Here is a 17,872-nt window from a genome sequence, read left to right as displayed (position 1 = left end):
ATTTTTACAAAGTACAGAACTTTAATATTCCCATAAACTCATACTTCACATTTAATAGAAATGAAAATATTTAGCAAGGATTACTGCCCTGTAAGGACCTAAATCTTGTGACACCTTTTAGGAGCAACATCAGGGGCCCACTTCAACCTGCACTGGCTATATAGGCAAATTGTTTAAAAGTTACTTACTTAAACAAAACAGAGAGAGCTTCAAAGTAATGAAAGTTTGCTCCAATTCAGGCTTTTAACTAAAGAAAAGTTTCTTCTTGAGCCACAGCCGCATCAAAGGGGCTCTCCTCTTCACAATCCCAAGTTGTTATGCCTCAGGTGGTCAAAAGTAACTACATTCCTAACCCAACCTGTAAATGCCTGTACATAATGAATGAAGTTAGCCTCGAAACAGAGTATAAAATTGAAAGACACACATTAAATCTGCTGTGCAACTTGCATAACAGACATTTGTCTCGCCGTTTGAAAGGTTTATTTCTATCTTCATAAATACACAGTCCACTAAACATTGTGCAAGGCACTCCCTCCCCTCCCCCCAGATAAAATCTTGTGTTCTAGAATATTTTAATCTCTTTATTCAACTGAATAAAGTAAATAATCTAGAAACAAATAATTTCCAATTACAAGCCAGTAGTTAAGGCAGGTACCATTGATACAGTGCATGGATTTTTCTATTGCATTTATTTAAACAAGCAGCATTTACTAAGTGCATCGTACAAACAAGAATCCAGATATCAGCATGTCCAAGATAGGCACCTAGTCTTGTAATTTCACTGTACGTGTAATAAAATGCCAAAAGTACTTCCATAAAGTGCAAAGACTATGGACAATAACACTTCCTTCCTAGCGTTTTGATACCATTAACAGAATACCTTGACTCAACATTTATAAATGTGGTTTCCATTACAAAAACATGTTCCACGTAAAAGCTTCACAATACAATCCAGAAACTGAACTTGTGCGTGTACTTATTTAAAAAGTTGAAGCCATAGTGGTAGACTCAGGTACTGTGTGTGTGAATATATATATATTTTGAAGTCTACAAACGCACTAAGCTTATAACCAATTTACATGTACAGTCAAAATCATTCTGCTTGAGCACCATGATCTCTATTGACTATTTCAGTGACAATGCGTGATATCCAATATGCAGCCACTTTGGCATAATAATCCTTATTTGAATGTTACCTGTCAGATGATCGCATTCATAACTCCCACCCCTAATCCTGCCCCACAAACAGAATCTAATATTAGTGCCTTCCAAACACAAAGCACATGTCAGATGTGGACAATACATTCATGGTCCTGAACCCAAAGAATAACTGGTAATAATTTCACAGTGATCTGGTTAAGGAAGCACGAAGACCAATGATTACGTTTAAGAAAACTGCCTTAGAACTGAAATGACACTTAACTGATATATGATGAAAAGCTAAAGGAATGAAATATTAGACTGATCAGAAACGTGGCTCTTTCACCACTAATAAAACTCCACAGCAGTAACATGACATCTTAAGGTCCAATGGCTGCAGCAGCCTGTGAGGTAGGTGGTGATGACCTAAATCGAGGTAGGTATAGTCCAAATTTATTTTCAATCCCTGCAAATGTGGCAACTGCTAATTTATAACCTCCAACATGGTCAGGGTTAGGAGCAGGTAGTGTGATCCTGGATTTAGGAACGGGCTCTGATCCAGCTGGTTTTCTGCAAAATAAAAGTTAAACTTCCGTAAAAACACTGACACCAAAATCGCTCCATAAATTGTAAATCAACTATCTTTAGGTCAAAAATCCCACAGCCGCTTGGCAAAAACATCCCTGCTACAAAGTAATGAGAATCACATTGTAATATTTTAGAAAGATCCCAACAGCTTTCATGCTAATCATCACAGAGAGTTGTCAAACCTAGATGAAATTGTACAGCATGTTACTCGATGAGACTGCAGTAAACTGTGGCCATATCCCATCCCCAGCTCCTGCACTCTGCATCACTCATCCAGGAACCCGTAGAGTTTGTACAGCTAACGTTTTTGTATAGGTATCTACATCGCAAATGAAGGCGTGATTGTGATAACGGTAGGCATACCCGTGTTAGCTTTCATCTAGCTGGTGTGGGTAACAAAAGTAGTGAAAACATGATGGCAGAGGCTTTAGCGTGGGCTAGTCACCCCAGCATAAACCTACAAGGACCCTGGGTACGTTCTTACCTGTGCTAGGTAGATTATGCCTTCCCACACTACAATCACACCTTCATCTGTAGTATAGAAATACCTTAAGAAGGCACTAACAGTACATACACAGCAATGCTTGGGGAAAGGGGATATTTTGTGCATGGTTTTACTAACCATGATTTTTTTTGTTAACAGTCCCAGTACTTCCACTGGAAAACCAAAGAATGGCAAATTCAGCTACACACTTCTAAGGGAACTGATGCCAGCAAAACCCACTCTTGCTTCCTCCTTGTGATCTCCCTGATGCCATCGTAAACCATTTAGGTGTGTTTAAAAGCCTTATCGTGTTAACATTGCCTAAATGCAGTTGCATTTGTTGCAAAGGACGCAACAGAGTCAATACATTGTGATGGAAAGATCAGATCCCTGTTCTGCAACAAGCAAACGTGGTGCATGCGTAAAGGGAGGCAGAACTGAGGCTCCACCAACAACTGAGCAATCACTGCATTCTTCAACTGCTGCAGCCCTTTTAACAATAATAGGCTGCCCAGTCACATGCAGAACCCCTCCCCAACAGCAATGTCTTAGTAATGGTGCATTGTTGCCTATTAGTTAGCGCAGGAAGGAGTCAGGAATCCCAAGTTCTATTCTCTGTTCTGCCATTTATCCTCTGAGGGTCTCATTTTACACTGACGTCCAAAATATCCTCTCAGGGTCTGTTATGGTACTAAAATGAGGCCCAGCTTGCTGTGAAGTGGGTACAGAAATGCTTGCTCAAATTCCACTGAAGCTTAATTAATTTGGTGCAGTGAAGCCTTTTATCTCACGATCTCAAAGTTCTCTCTGTAACTGCAAAGCATTAACAACTAATGTTCCAATCCTGCAACTGACTCTGCAGAGGCACAGGGGTTCGCTTCCGCAGAGCCAGTTGCAGCATCGGGGCCCAAATGATATGTTCACACAGTATACTTACACTCCCCCAAAGTCAATGTAAAGCCATCTCTGCAACAGCTCGTAAGTCACCAAAGTTACACCAAACTGAGGAGAGGATCGAAACACACGAGCTTGAAAGAAAAACAAAACAAGTGTGAGCAACAAAAATCAATTAAAAACCACAACTGGCTCCCTGTCATCAAACAAGTGGCATCTAAGTTGTTTACATACCACCAGCTCCTTTCCACAAAGCTTTCGGGCCTTCCTCTCGCAGTATCTTTCCAAAGCAGTCTATGACGCCACTGTAAGTGGTTTGCCCTGCCCGGGCTGCCACTTGTAATCGAGTCTTGATAACATCAGCAGGGGTCACTAGGGAGGCCGCAGGCATACCTAAAAATGAAGCGGGGGAAAAAAAGAGACTGGTATCAGTAAGTTGTGACACATACTAGATGCTTCCTGCACGGGAAGGTTACTGTGCCTTTCATTCTTACCTCAGAAAACTCAGGCCCCAAATATTTGCTTTTAATGAGAAAGCAGAATAGAGAATAGGGCTAGCCACTGTGAAAAGTGCTTCACACATATAAGGCTCTGGTTAGATGAACAGCTCCACCATATTTTTATTTGAAGTCAGGAGGCGCATACAGACATTTTCAGTACAAACCATAACCCTAAATAGTTAACAAGTTAACAGGTTTTGGAGAGGACGTTCATCTCTTCCTTTCACGCCCCTTTGTGGTTTCTGACATTCCCATCACACAATGCGCTGGAAAAAGCATGTTCACACACACCTTAAACAACCTCATGCAAGATGTTACTGGGAGCTAGGTAATGTTGTGCACAATCAGCAAGATGCACAAGCGAAGGTTTAAAGGGTTCATTTTTCTCATTAGGAAACTCACATTTCTCAGCTGCAGAGCAATGTCTGACATCCTCAGTTTAATATTTGGAGGTAAATTTAAATTTACTCTGGCAGATAATCAACTGAAAGCAACAAATACTGAATTACAGCAGGCGAGATTTCTAAAGTCATTGTAGCAAATCAGGGCTGCCCATGTTGAGATTTAAAAAAAAAAAAAAAAAAAGCAGCGAGACTGTGCTCAAAAGACACTGTCTCTTATGGTTTTATTACTTTTCCATTCTGCATATGTTCCAAACCAAGTTGGTCAGACACAGATGCATAAATCTCCTTTGCTTTTTTTTTTAAGGCTTAATAATTGTGTAACAATTTTTGTCCAAACCAGTATGGTCTGGCTCAAAGCACCATCTCACCCTTCTAACAGACTGCTTTGAAAGCTGTGTGTAAGTGTGCGCATATCACTAAAATAGGAGCCGCTCCTCCTCTCCCTAAACCCAGAAAAGAAGCAAGCACGTGAGCATGCATGAGCATGTGCTCACACACAAACTTTCATGTTTGCAAATTTGGCAGGCAAAGGCTAAAACACGGTTAAAGTTGCACCTGAACTAAATTCCAGAAATGCTGATTTACTCCCCCACTTACCATTACTGACCACAGGATATATTTACATCTTCAACTTAAAGATGTCCTTTAGAGATCAACCAATGTTTTAGAGGAAAACCAAAAGACATACTTAGAAACAATACTGCTTACTCTATGTTAATTACCATCTCTCATCTCTCTCCTCACCTGTTATTTATTACTAGGGACATTTGTGTTTAAAAACAAACTTACAATTGAAATTAGACAAATTACACAGCAGGAGATGACATAAAATGAAGAGGGATAAGGGGGAAGGGATGAGGAGGTTCATAGGAGAAATAAGCAGAAAGAACAAATTAACTTGTGATCCTCTGACATTATTATAATCTCCACATCAAATGTTGTAACAAAGAAACTGGGATATTAGGTGAAGAAGGAGCAACAGGAGAAGATCAAACTAAGGAAAAAAAGTTTTGATTTTATACATGTCCCTAACAACAAAAAAGGGGAAAAGAAATATATAAATAACATGGGTCACATCTTGAGAAATAGGCATGCATGCATAAGATACATGTGCACATTTACATGTACATGTGCTGTGCAAGATGGGTATTTTCCACAACTAAGATGAGTTCGAGCACATTTTGAGGCTCACACTCCTGAAAACATAATGCAATACTACTGATGCAGAATTGGCTCTAACTACGGTGGATCAGATTCTCAGCTAAAGTAAACCAACCTGCCTCTGCAGAAGTCAAAAGAGTTAGACTGATTTACACCAGCTGAGGATATGACCCAACATTTTAGAGATGTTTTTCCATGACATGCCCATGACTTTTTAGTGAGAGCGCCAATCTTCCAGTTCACCAGTTCATCAATCCCTTGTTTTGATCTTTAGAGTTACTAGCTTGCCTCTAATAAAAGAAATATCTTACTTCTGTAAAAATAGGGCACCCATGTCCCTGCACTGTTCCACATGATGAGCATCATGACTCTAATACTGTGCAGGATCTGCTTATGTAAAAGTTAACCTGGAATGGAATTTTACTGAAAATACTGGATAAAATTCCCGTTATAGCTGATTTCCTAGCACATATCAGCAACTATGCTGACTGCTTCTGTGGCTGAACTTCAAAGCGACATTTATCTCAGTCTGCAATCACCTGACAATGGCTAGAAAGAGAAAAATACTAACATCTAAGAAATGGGTTGGCTTAAGAATACGAGTTTATATTTCAGGTCTGTAGATAGGCTCCAAAGTTCAAAAATTGTTTTGTTCCATCAAAATGGGTTAGAATTAACATGAGTTTAACTCAATCTTCTTTCAACAATTTCTGTTTTTTGGTTTTTTTTAAGCACCAGCCATTCGATTAGAGATGTTTTGACTGGTGCCAGCTCAATTCCTATGCTCTACAAGGCACTGCACAAAGAGCTAGTAGAAAGAAGTGACGGCACAGGATTCATCAAGACTATCTGGTTTTTAGAGTTAAGCCTGGGCCATAATCCAGCTGAAGATGTCCAGAAGTTCCAGGCTGCCCAAAGTCTGGACACACACAAATGCTAGCTATATAAGCAGGCTACTCTTCCCAGAGACACTCCTGTGCCCTTGACAACAAAAAGCTGCCCAGCTGTCTACAAGAAGAGGGGAATTTAAAAAAAAACACAAGTAACCACATTCTGAGCAATTCAACTACCTGTACTGGGTTTATTTCTCTCCATCTTCCTCCTGATCCACTAGCCCTTTACTTACAACTGCTGGAGTGTGTGCTGCTTACAGAGGAGATGTCTAGGTCAGGGGTTCTCAAACTGGGGTTCGGGACTCCTCAAGGGGTAGCGAGGTTATTACATGGGGGGGTTGCAAGCTGTCAGTCTCCACCCCAAACCCCACTTTGCCTCCAGCATTTATAATGGTGTTAAATAAATAAACAAGTGTTTTTAATTTATAAGGGGGGTTACACTCAGAGGCTTGCTGTGTGAAAGGGGTCACCAGTAAACAAGTTTGAGAACCACTGGTCTAGGTCTAATAGTCTATGAGCCATTAACATGGGGGGGAGGGGGAGTGGAAGGAGGCAATTCCTTCTCCTTATATTTGTATTCACATTTCCCTCAGCAGAGCCTCTGCATCCTTTGCCTGTGATTTGGAGTCTGCTGAGCTTTAGGATACAGAATGTGGAAGGAGGAGGAATTTTAGGCTGATGGGCCCCTCTCAGCTAAGCAGATGCTCAATTAAGACTGCAGCGACCTTTTAAAATCCTCACAGCCCTAGAAGCTCAGCAGCAGCCACAGAGGCAAATTTGGGTTGGAAAATGCATCCTTACATTATATATTCTAGCCCTTTAGTGCATACACACTTAGAGATGAAACTCATCAGTACAAACACATGCTGAATATAGAACACCTGTCAGCAGTGCAGCAGTTTCCCAAGATGAGTGCCAACATTCAGTCTCAGTCCCCAAAAGCAGAATTAAACGAGCCCTGAGGATTGACAATTTGGGATGCACAAGGAAAAAACCCCCAACAACTGCCTTTTCTGACCAGATTTCCCATGTGGCAGGTGAGAAAGATGTGGATTTGTGATCCATACAATCACCCTTCCCACCAACCCTTTAACAACGCAGCAGGGTAGAAACAGGCATCTATTATCTGTCTTTTCATATCATGCAAAACAGAAACAGGCTTTTTCCAGGACCATTACATTTCTATTATCTATCATCATAACTGGTGTTCAGTTTTTGGACGGACTTTTATTTATTATTTTGCTTATGCTGCCTTAAGTATATGCTGATTCAAAGAAACTGGATCAAAATCACCAGAAATGTATTAATATTTTTTTAATAAAAAAGATTAAGTAGAAAAATAAAATATAAGAACACAAAGCCAAGATGCTGTGTGGGATACTGTGGTCAATGACTTACTTTTACCATGCTGTCAGAGTCTGCTAGTGGCCTGCTTAGATGTTTGTATCATTAGTATGCATTTGGATTTCATACCAAAATGGATACTCAAGTTTCTTTTGATCACAAAGAAGTAGAGAATGAAATGAATATTTTCATGAACCACTTTTACAGTAACAACTTGCCCAATCAACCAACCAAAACAGACAACAGCATAATAACTTGACTAGGCAAGATGTCACACTACATTAATATTTCAGGACTAAAATCTTGCTCTCTTTTTACTACTACAAATGGTAATATAAATGCTAACGGTAGGTCAAAAATACAAGGAGTTCCTCAATATTAACACCAGCTCATTTGGATCAGTTATATGTCCTGCAATTTAATACCTAAATGTTAACATCTTGATATAGAGCAATTATTTTACACCGTCACATCAGGTATCTCACTAATAAAAACATTTCTAAAGCATCTATTAGTGATATCTAGGTGCAATAGGATGCCATACACAAAGAAAATCAGGTACTTACCAGCTATTGATCCAGCCATGAGCAAACTTCCAGGACTAACTTGTCCATCTTCATTTGCAAATGCAGTTTTCAAGTGAGCATAACATGGAAAGTAAATGGCAGAGAAGGGGATATCGCGTAGAAAACATGCCTTTGCGCCCTGTGTGAAACAAAAATTGAGTAGTCAGAGAAAGAGTATAATGAGACCAAGAACGGAGATGAGAAAGCTGAGCAACATTCCAGTTTTTCCTCCCTACTGCAAAAAAAAAAAAAAAAAAAAATGCAGAAAAAGCAATATTTTTCAAAATTGTGTGAAATAAAGACATGTATTTCACTCCATACAGAAGTTTGTGTATTATTTGTTGGTTCAATAAATGCTGTTTCTTTCCACTTGTTCTCCCTCTAGCCTTAATACTGCAGTTATTTGCCATTAATAGAAAAAAATGCCATCTTGTTTGGGTAAACTCTGGTAACTTCTTTAGATAACAAAAAGTAGTTGAAATTTTTGCAATCCAGCTTTGCATGAGGTTCCGGATGAGTTTGATACACGTCCTAAGTCACAGGCTGGGTCTTCACCAAAGAGCTTCCCCTTTACAATAATTACCCCATAGAAAAAAGTGTAGCCCAACCAATTTACAGACAATAGACTATGTAACTGCTGAACAAAAATAAAACACAGTGTGACAGAGAGATCAATGAGCCATGCTTTCCTTTACAAAAGAATGATAATGTGCCCATAATCACAATTCTTACACAAACACGCTTTTATATTTGCAGGAAAACACAAGGACTACATTAATTGTAGATTTTTTTAAAAAATAAAACAAAGATTTTCAACACTGGCTGATAAAATAATTTGCCTTACTATCCATGTGCCGAATTGATGTGAAAACCCAATGGAGTTAAAGATCTGAAATATTGCTTGCTATGTTCTCTGAAATAATCCTTTTGTTTAAAAGAAGAGAAGAAAGCAAGTGAAGTTTTGGGGCAGCACCAGACAACCGGAGTTCTTCAGAAGCATGAAAGTAAAAGAGTCAGACAAGATGGGAAGAGGTGTATAGCTTCTGCAGATGGTCAATGAAAACTGGGCACATGCCAATGCCCACGTTACAACTGCAGTAAGAAATTGCATACGAACTTCAGTACAGAGATCCAGCAAAGAGTTTGAAAACACCAAGATTGTGATTAGAAGGAATGTGTTGAGACAAACAGCTAACATATTTGGAAAGAGGGGAAGGAAAGGAAGAGAAAAGTAAAGGTAAAAGGTATTTCACATCTTTGGCTAGGACCCCTGTGTCTCCCGCCCTGGGCTGTCTACCCTTCCAGATTCAGGGTAGACCTTTTTTTTGCTCACAATCCTTCCAACAGGTGCCAAGCTGCTCCTCTAACCTGTTGGGGTTATTTAGAGTCTTATACCAAAGCCATTATTAAGGTATCACGTCTCATACCAGTTTTACAAGTGGTAACTTCAACAGAGTTACTTCAGATTTACATTAGGAAGACTGACAGGCAAATCAGGACGAAATATCTCTCAGAAGTCAACCTATGCCTAACGGAGTAAGTAGTCTCTGATCTGCACTTATCTCATGAAATCTAATGATATGCCCAAACATATTAGAGGAGTTTTTCTGTGCTGGAATATTGTATAATATTGATTACTTGTTACAAGTAGATGCTGTTTAGCAGACAAACATGCAGAAGCACCAAGGTGCCAGAGTAACTGAAAGGAGAAAAAATTTGGATTAGGGAAAGTATAGTCTGATGTACAGGAATTGTATTGGCAAAATCAGTTCCTGGAAAAGGAAGGAGGTTTCCCGGCAATACGGTGTGGGTGCAGTGGCCAGAGAACATTGCAACAATGACTAATGCAAGTTGCAACACCGCTGTTAGTGAGATGCTGACTAGTGCCAGCAGACATCCTACACAGAGAGCACTGGATAGGGCTGGATTCTCAAGAGTGCCTGGTAACCCATGTATTTCGTTTAGGATGTACAAAGATATTTAGTGCATATCACTATCTACACAAGAATTCCTGTTATATGCTGAGGCAGAAGCCTGTTTTATGGCTATCTTTAATCTTCCCGTAGAATTTCCACTCTCTTTTAAACAAAGTTACATGTGAACAGACAACATTCTGCAACAACCAAGTGTGTGCTCTGGTTACATTTACCTCACAGGCAACATTCAGAAACTATTGCTCTCTAGCTATTGATATTTTGCAGTATGAACATTGTTTCCCTAAAACTTTATTTTTAAACATTCTTTTCCCAAGGCAAATCTCCATATTGCCTTTGCCTCAAGAGTTTATTGCTCTTATTTTCTTTGCAGTGCTATCATTAAACAGCCTGCATATTTTCCTCTGCGTTTCCTTCATACTCTGACATATCTCCACATAATTAAAATAACCTGTGGAAATTAATACGCTACAACTACAAGCAACTCTTCATTCACTCTGAACTGCTAATATTTTCCCCCTAGTAACAGCACTCTCTTAGACGGAAATAGCATATTTTTAATACCCCTAATATTATGCATTCAGGTACACAGAGAGAAAGTCTGTCAACTAAGTTGGCTTAAGTGTAAACGAAGTTGGATCAAAACTTGGATCCACTTTAATAATAACCCACTTTGGCTCAGTTCCAATATCACAACAGTCTAAAGTTTCCTCTCATCGTTCTGTTTAAAGTCTGGGAAAGCATGTTTAAAAGCAGGCCTCATTTAACTTCAAGTTAATCATCCGCAACCAGCCTAGGCCAATTAGGAAGGCTTAGGGAGATTGGCCACAGTATCTTGAAACGCTAAAGAAACATTTATTTTACTTCTCACACCTTTTTGATGTGGACAACGTGTTGAAAGCCAAACAGAGTTTTAATCAGTCCTCAGCAAGTTGTTAGGATCATCCGCCTGAGTTTATTCTGGCAACGAGGGCGCAGACCCTGCCAGGCATGAAATTGTTGGGAGATCCTACACACCGCGACATGCGCCTCCCTAATGCAATTGCCAGTTGGCTCCCATCTTCAATCTCTTTAATGACCTTAAAGCTCTTAATCTTGGATAGTATCTCACTGAACAAACCAATAGAGAAAAAGCATCCCTGGTTTTCCCCGAGGATTCTGATAAACAAATCCAAGTCAGAGCTGGGGCAGTTCTTTGGCATGCTAATTCCTGCTTATTCCAGCCCTACCTGCAAATAAGGCTCTAAATAAACTATTTCTACTACAAGGGGAGGGTAATTATACTCACAAAGGCACCTCTGTGTCGGGTTGGGCACAAGGAGCCAGCAGGTCTGGGAGACGCAGGCTTAACCTAGTCTCCTGCAGTGAATGCACATTGTCTAGTGCAGGGGGGAAATGCCAGACTGGGGGGACCTAGAAGTATTCAAGACAACAGTGGTGCACCTTGTCTGAGAGGGTTATTTAATGCTTCTGGCACCTGTACTTACAGCCACCCCCTCTTTTTCTACCTTGCAGGTTTAGAATTTATTTGGCATGTATAATTGTTATTTTGATCCTATAGCTACAAACAATAGGCAGCATGTCACTTCTTGATCCCTTAGCATTCTTCTTCGTTTTTACTAGCAACTTAACCCTTCAGATTCAAAATGGTAACAGCCCCCAAGTAGCACTCCTTTGGTTAAGAGTCAACCAGCAACCATCCATGTTACAGAATTAGACATAGCAATTTTGGGGCGCTGTAATTTCCTTCATTTTAAAATCATATTGGATTAAACCAATATATATATTTAAACCAATAAACACAACTGTATGCATTTAGAGGGGAAAAAGTACCAATCTCAAATGCTTTGATAAGTCCCAGATAAACATTATCAGCATTACTTGATGGGTTGGATTTTTACCTTTTTCTTTTTTGTTATTTTTAATACAACTATTCAAACTGCATGTATTCATACATGAGAACTAGTATGGGTGACAATGAGTACTCTTATGTAAACACCCTTTAACTTTTACTAAATATTCCTGCTTAATATGTTTATTACACTGTTGTGAACACACCATTTGTGTATTTGTGATACCTCTGCTGTTTTCAAAAATCTATCAAGTGGAAGCTTGGCATACAACATGTTAGCTGAGATCAGGCTTCCTGTCTCAACTCCCCAAGAACCGATCCATAACGTGGCAAGAATTAAGCAGTGCAGAGTTTTGGAAGTTTTTTGTACTAAATTCTAGCACTTAAAGTGCAAACCTTTGCTGGCAATATCTTGTTTTCTGATAAGAATTTGACTTGAATATTTTCTAATATTAGCTATTTAAAATGGGACCTAACATTTATTTTTTCATCAATTAATATTTTAATGCAATGTTATTTGTTATATGTTTAGGTAACAAGATACACTATTACTTTGGATAGTATTTTGTTGGGTAAGAATACATCCTGATAATGTAATTGCATTATATTGCAATTAAAAGATTATTTTATTAAATGTTGTGTTAAATAAGTTTGAGTATTATACAGTAATTTTTTTTTAAATATTCCAACAGAAATGAGCAGAACACTCTACAGACTTCAGTTTGACCTTATTCATAGCACAGAGAAATATTACAGTGAAAGACAGACTGTAAACCTTGCTGAATCTTGTAAGATGACTCCAGAACTCTGTACTGTGAGATGTATAAGTCTACTATACTACCATTAAAATAAACCAGAAATTAAAGAAAAACTGTTAAAGACACTAACCCGACAAAACCAACTTTTCCCTTTCTTCTGCAAATACAAATAGCATATTATGGGTTAGAATAAGTAAGTATTCTGTCTGCTTTGGGTGTCTGCCAACTACTTTCTCACAATAACTGCCATCCACAGAACACCCACCCCTGGTAGCTGCAGAAGAATTTGAAAGATAACTAAGGAAACAAACTGGCTCAATGTAAGGGGCACAATATTTACCTCCCCAAAGGAGCAGGTGGTATGAACGGTAGGATATTCTAGAATAATTACTCTAAAACGTGACACAAGTAGTTCAAAAGTTCAGATAAAAAGAAAAATATTTGCTGACTAGCTTAAATAAGCAAGGAGGGTCAACCCAACCTTTCTCAAATGATGGGATTTTCTGACCAATAACAGATTGTGCACTACAGGCTTCTTAGAGGTGGGGGAAAAAAACAAAACAAAAAACAAAACCCCACACCTGACTTTTTACACTTTTTATCACAAGGATATATTTGTAAAAAAAAAAAAAAAAAAGGTAGATAAAGAATGTCAATTATCTGATCAGGTCACTAAACAGCCAATCAGAATGTAGCATTTTTTCCTCAAAAATTGCTTTTGGTTTATAATTATACAGTAGGACAACAAAGGCTTCATATTCCTCTTTCATCTCATCCATATTTAGTTCTGCCCAGGAGATTCTCATTAACGGTGCAGGTAAACACCAGAATAGCTGGCAATGTAGGATGAAAACTTTGCAATACAAGACACTGCTCAACTTGATGCAATGTGGGGTCTACATAACATTTCCTTTTTTTTAATTTGCAGACATTAGAAATAATACTTAAAAAGAAAAGGAGTACTTGTGGCACCGATGAAGTGAGCTGTAGCTCACGAAAGCTTATGCTCAAATAAATTGGTTAGTCTCTAAGGTGCCACAAGTACTCCTTTTCTTTTTGCAAATACAGACTAACACGGCTGTTACTCTGAAATTATACTTAGTCATCTTTACATAAGGCTGCTCTATTTATTAATGCAGAAAAGGAATGCTCACATCATCCACAACTAATAGTGCATATTTTTTACTTACGACATTGGAAAAAACTGTTTCAGGGCTGGAAATGAACACAAAAATAGATGGAATTTGGCCAAAGACTGGGAGTTCCTTTCAGGTTGTGCATGAATATTTATGGTGAAGACAGGATCAGCATGTATGATTCTCTGGTTCCTAGCTAAAGTTTCAGATCATGAAAACATATTCTTCCATGATACACAGGGTAATTTAACTTGGCTAGTTTAGTACTTGGGCTCCTTAGCAAATCTTCTCTACATTTAAGAGCCATGATGGAGATATTAAATTTTTAAGATATAAGAAGAAATTGATTGTGTGGTGCGCTAATGTTCTTGCTTTCTAGTTCCCAGTTCAATGCTCAGTTGAATATTATGCATTTGCTGAGAATTCACTGTATGCTTAAGTGATAAAGTCAGACAAAAAAACTCCAACTGACCCAAATCATGACGTCCTTGATCAGTCACTACTTAGGCAAAATTCTAATAAGGAGACTTCTTCCTGCATAACAGATATATAAAGTATAGGGTCTATTGTAAATAGGCCAGCTTTGATACATACACATTTATTTCTGATTAAAGAAAGAAGAATCAATGCAAATCTTTCAGATTCTTCCTTGCTGTCCAGAAATCAATACAGTATCAAAACAGCATGAGAGGAACTGAAAAGCTGGCATACCGCAGACTGGTTGACCATTCTTTAGGAAGAAGTTTGCAAACTCCCAATATAAAAGCTAGTCTTGTACAGACAGACAAGTAATACTTTAGGTCTATTATTGTACTAACAGATGGACTAACTGACTGATATGCCTGTTCTCATCCATCATAGTTGAAAGATTACTTAAGGTATCCATTCCCCTTTTTGAACAAATTATCATTTTGCAAGCATCAGACAGTTTCAATGTAGTTGTATGAGCCTCTGCTAGCTTCTTGTTTTCCATGGGCCATCGCCTCTGCCATATAATACAATGGGAGTGGGAGGGAACCCCCACCCCCAAAAGAACAATTGGCAGGAAACTCTGCAAGTGGAAACTCAGAGAATCTTGTCTCTCTCTACAGGAAAAATCCATAAAAGGACAATGGTACTTTTACTGCTACAAATGTCTTATACTAACCCACTTTAACCTTGTCTAAACTATCATTTTTCTTCAAATTTCCCAGATGCACTACCACTGGCCGTAGGGACAGGAGAGTTCAGAAAGCAGGAGTAAATTAACACTGAAGGAGTTATTCTCTGATGCCTCATAAGGCAAAGCAGTGGGAAACTATTCAGATAAGAATGGGCATTGCCTCCCCATTCAAGAGCACTCAGGAAGGGCTCTTGTAGGGTCAAATGGAAAGAGGAGCACTGTCATGATGTTGACACTCCCCCTTTCAAACCCCACTCAGATCCATGTCTACAGTAGCATTTAGCCCTGAGCAACATTACTAGCAGCTTGACAGTCTGATGTACTGAAATTAGGGTTGCTAGATGTAAGATGGCAATATTTATCAACCCTAGGTGAGCCAGGTTCAGTTCTTCATCAACTTTATTGAGGATGGATAGAGATTTATCTGTCTGTTAAGGGGTGGGGAAGGGGGAACAGAAACCTAAAGAGATACCACCATATACAAAGAAGTCAGAGCTCGATAGGGCAGATAGCAAAAGGTTAGTTCTACATTCCATCTTTCTTGAACCAGAGTGGATACTCCCTGAAAGGCTTAACTGAAGGCTCTAAAAGAGACGTCTGGCACCTAAGACCCCCTGAGGGGCAAAGTCTGCTCACTCTGTCAGAAAGATGGCTTCTAATGTTTATATCTAGATGATAAATTCATTGGTACTAAACAGCATCCGTCCACCAGAATTAGTTACTAAACAGACTGAATATTTATATGAACTCCAGACAAACCTCTGTCAGACTGTTAAAGTACTCTACAATTCAAAAACACAAGGTCAAGCCATCATCCAATAAAAATGTTTCTCATGTTTCTACAATGCTGAGGGCGGGGTGGGGTCTGATTTATACCTAATAAAGGAAGGAAATTCACAGTTTGGGATAGAGTTTTAATCACAGAACTATCTTTTCAAGGACACTGAGCATAAAACAAACAAGTTCAAAATATTGAAGATCTGTCTTACCCCCATTAGAGTAATTATTATCAACATAAACAGATATTTTATCAAGGTACTAACATTTTATTATTTAGCACTGTGGGGTCCATATTCACTCAGGTATTTAAAAAAATATTTAGAGCACTTAATATTATCTAGATATTCAACTGCAGTATTTACTTAATTTAATAGTTTGCTAATTGAACTAGATAGCTTTAAAAAAAAGCATAGTGTCTTTCAGTTCAAGTCACTGGTTAAAATTCACTCCAGATTGGTAGATACTTTGGGGCAGTAGTTTCTGATGGTTGACTGGTGGTTTATGTCAAGTGAGTTACTGATCTCACTCCAGTTTCATCTGTGCTGTCTAAGAAAATTCAGAAGAATACTACTTTCACCCCAAAGCCTCTCCAGGTCGGGGTGAGGAAGACTGGTGCAGGAGTTTGGAATAGCTTTACTGCATTGTGTATACTGTATATGTTCCTTGGCGAAGTGTTATTTTGATGGCCAGGACTGTCAAGGTTTCATGGGCACTGAATTCCACATACGTATAAAAGGACAAAATCAGAGACAAAAAATAGGCTTCTCTGGCTTTCACAGTGTGGTTAAAAGCTGGTCTCTTAAGTGAATATTTAGCACAGCAACGTGTGATTCAACTTGGTACATGTTCAGAAGCAAAACTACATTTGGAAATCATCATTATAAACCGTTAACAAAAAGTCCTGTGCCTAGCAAACAAATATTTCCAAAGCTTCTACACCAAGATATGAAAATTAAGTGACAACGACCTGTGATGATAATGCTGTTTAAAATAAAAAAAATACAACCAGTTGCATGCAACTAGTACTGGCTGCTCAGAAAAGTTATTTATACAGTCTACTCTAATCAAGTAATTTGGCATTCTTTCTAATCATAATTCTAATTCATTTCAACTAGAATATGTAGAGTTCACTACCTGTCCTCTAAGCCTGTATAGCCTTAGGGATGTGGAATGCTTAACACAGCCACGTTTTCAGTTGTAATGTTGGCCCCAAGCAACACCATAATGTCATCTATTGGACGGGTATACAATAGGATCAGCTACAGTAAGATGGCCAAAAAATTAGCAAGTCAATTTAGAGGGAGAAACCATTCCCCATTAAGTCCTATTCAGATGTCTGTACTGCTCTCCAGGCCAAAACACACATAGATCATCCACGTATGCTCACATATGCCAATTTCTCCATTGTGATGTTAACAGAACAATTTAAGAACTGTATGACTACAAATGGAAATGACACACAAATTTGGTGGCACTTTTTTTTTCAGTACTCAGATGGTGTTCATGCTGTCCTTTGTTTTAGTTTAAAACTACATCACTACAAAAAATACAGAAAAATATTGCTTTACGCCACCAAACACTGGATTAGGGATGTACAGTAGGAAGGTGGTCTATCCTGCTTCTCTACACAGTACACTGCGGAATAAAAAGTTTGAGAACTACTAGAATATAGCCATTACTTTCTGTCCTGCGGTTAAACTTAAGACATGACTTTTAACGTTATGAACAACGAGATGTCCTATCCTTCCATGCTTATCTACAACAAGCTCCAACCTGGCTGCCCTTATTTGCATAAACTGAGAACTAGATTACCCGCTTGAGTGTGGATTGCTCACATGGGTAATGGCTACAATGCACGGCTCTCTGTGCCCACTCATAAAAATAAACAATCCCATCCCTATCCTTTCTACTAACTGGTCCATTAATCTGGCAGGGAAAATTTGCCAGAAAACTATGGGGTTAGCCCTTATGCCAGCCTCTTTGGTTCTGTTGGCTGTATTTCTACACTAGTTTTATATGGCACTTAAATGCTTATCACTAAAATTAATTATAACATCTGGATAAACTGGTATGTGAAACATAGCAGCAGATCAAAACCACAACTCCAAAAAAAACGTGTCTCTACGTTTTAACACCTCAAGAGTGGATTTAAAATCAAGTCATTTACACTCTGGAAAACAGTTAATTTTTATTATAGCTTGGGTAGGACATTAGGTTAGATCCTTAGATGCATGAAGTAAAGCAGTGCACTCTAGTCAAAGGAGCTATACCGATTT

The 17,872-nt window shown here is 38.7% G+C and overlaps 1 protein-coding gene across 2 annotated transcripts in view; it reads right to left on the bottom strand.

Moving 5' to 3' along the window:
- Positions 1–674: 674 nt before the first annotated feature.
- The window catches only part of SLC25A13 (solute carrier family 25 member 13), a 131,778-nt gene continuing 114,580 nt past the window's right edge, over positions 675–17,872 (bottom strand). For both annotated transcript variants that reach the window (XM_073333879.2, XM_073333880.2), the window contains 4 exons: positions 7,975–8,113; positions 3,341–3,499; positions 3,150–3,240; positions 675–1,710 (listed from right to left, as the gene is read on the bottom strand). In XM_073333879.2, coding sequence (XP_073189980.1) covers positions 1,521–1,710; positions 3,150–3,240; positions 3,341–3,499; positions 7,975–8,113 — 579 coding nt within the window. In that variant the 3' untranslated portion in view covers positions 675–1,520. The remainder of the gene's footprint in view (positions 1,711–3,149; positions 3,241–3,340; positions 3,500–7,974; positions 8,114–17,872) is intronic.

The sequence above is a fragment of the Lepidochelys kempii genome, chromosome 2, assembly GCF_965140285.1.
Source record: "Lepidochelys kempii isolate rLepKem1 chromosome 2, rLepKem1.hap1, whole genome shotgun sequence".
Classification (NCBI taxonomy): domain Eukaryota; kingdom Metazoa; phylum Chordata; order Testudines; family Cheloniidae; genus Lepidochelys; species Lepidochelys kempii.
Note: the sequence above shows the minus strand (reverse complement) of the source record. Positions and strands in the feature narration are given on the sequence as shown.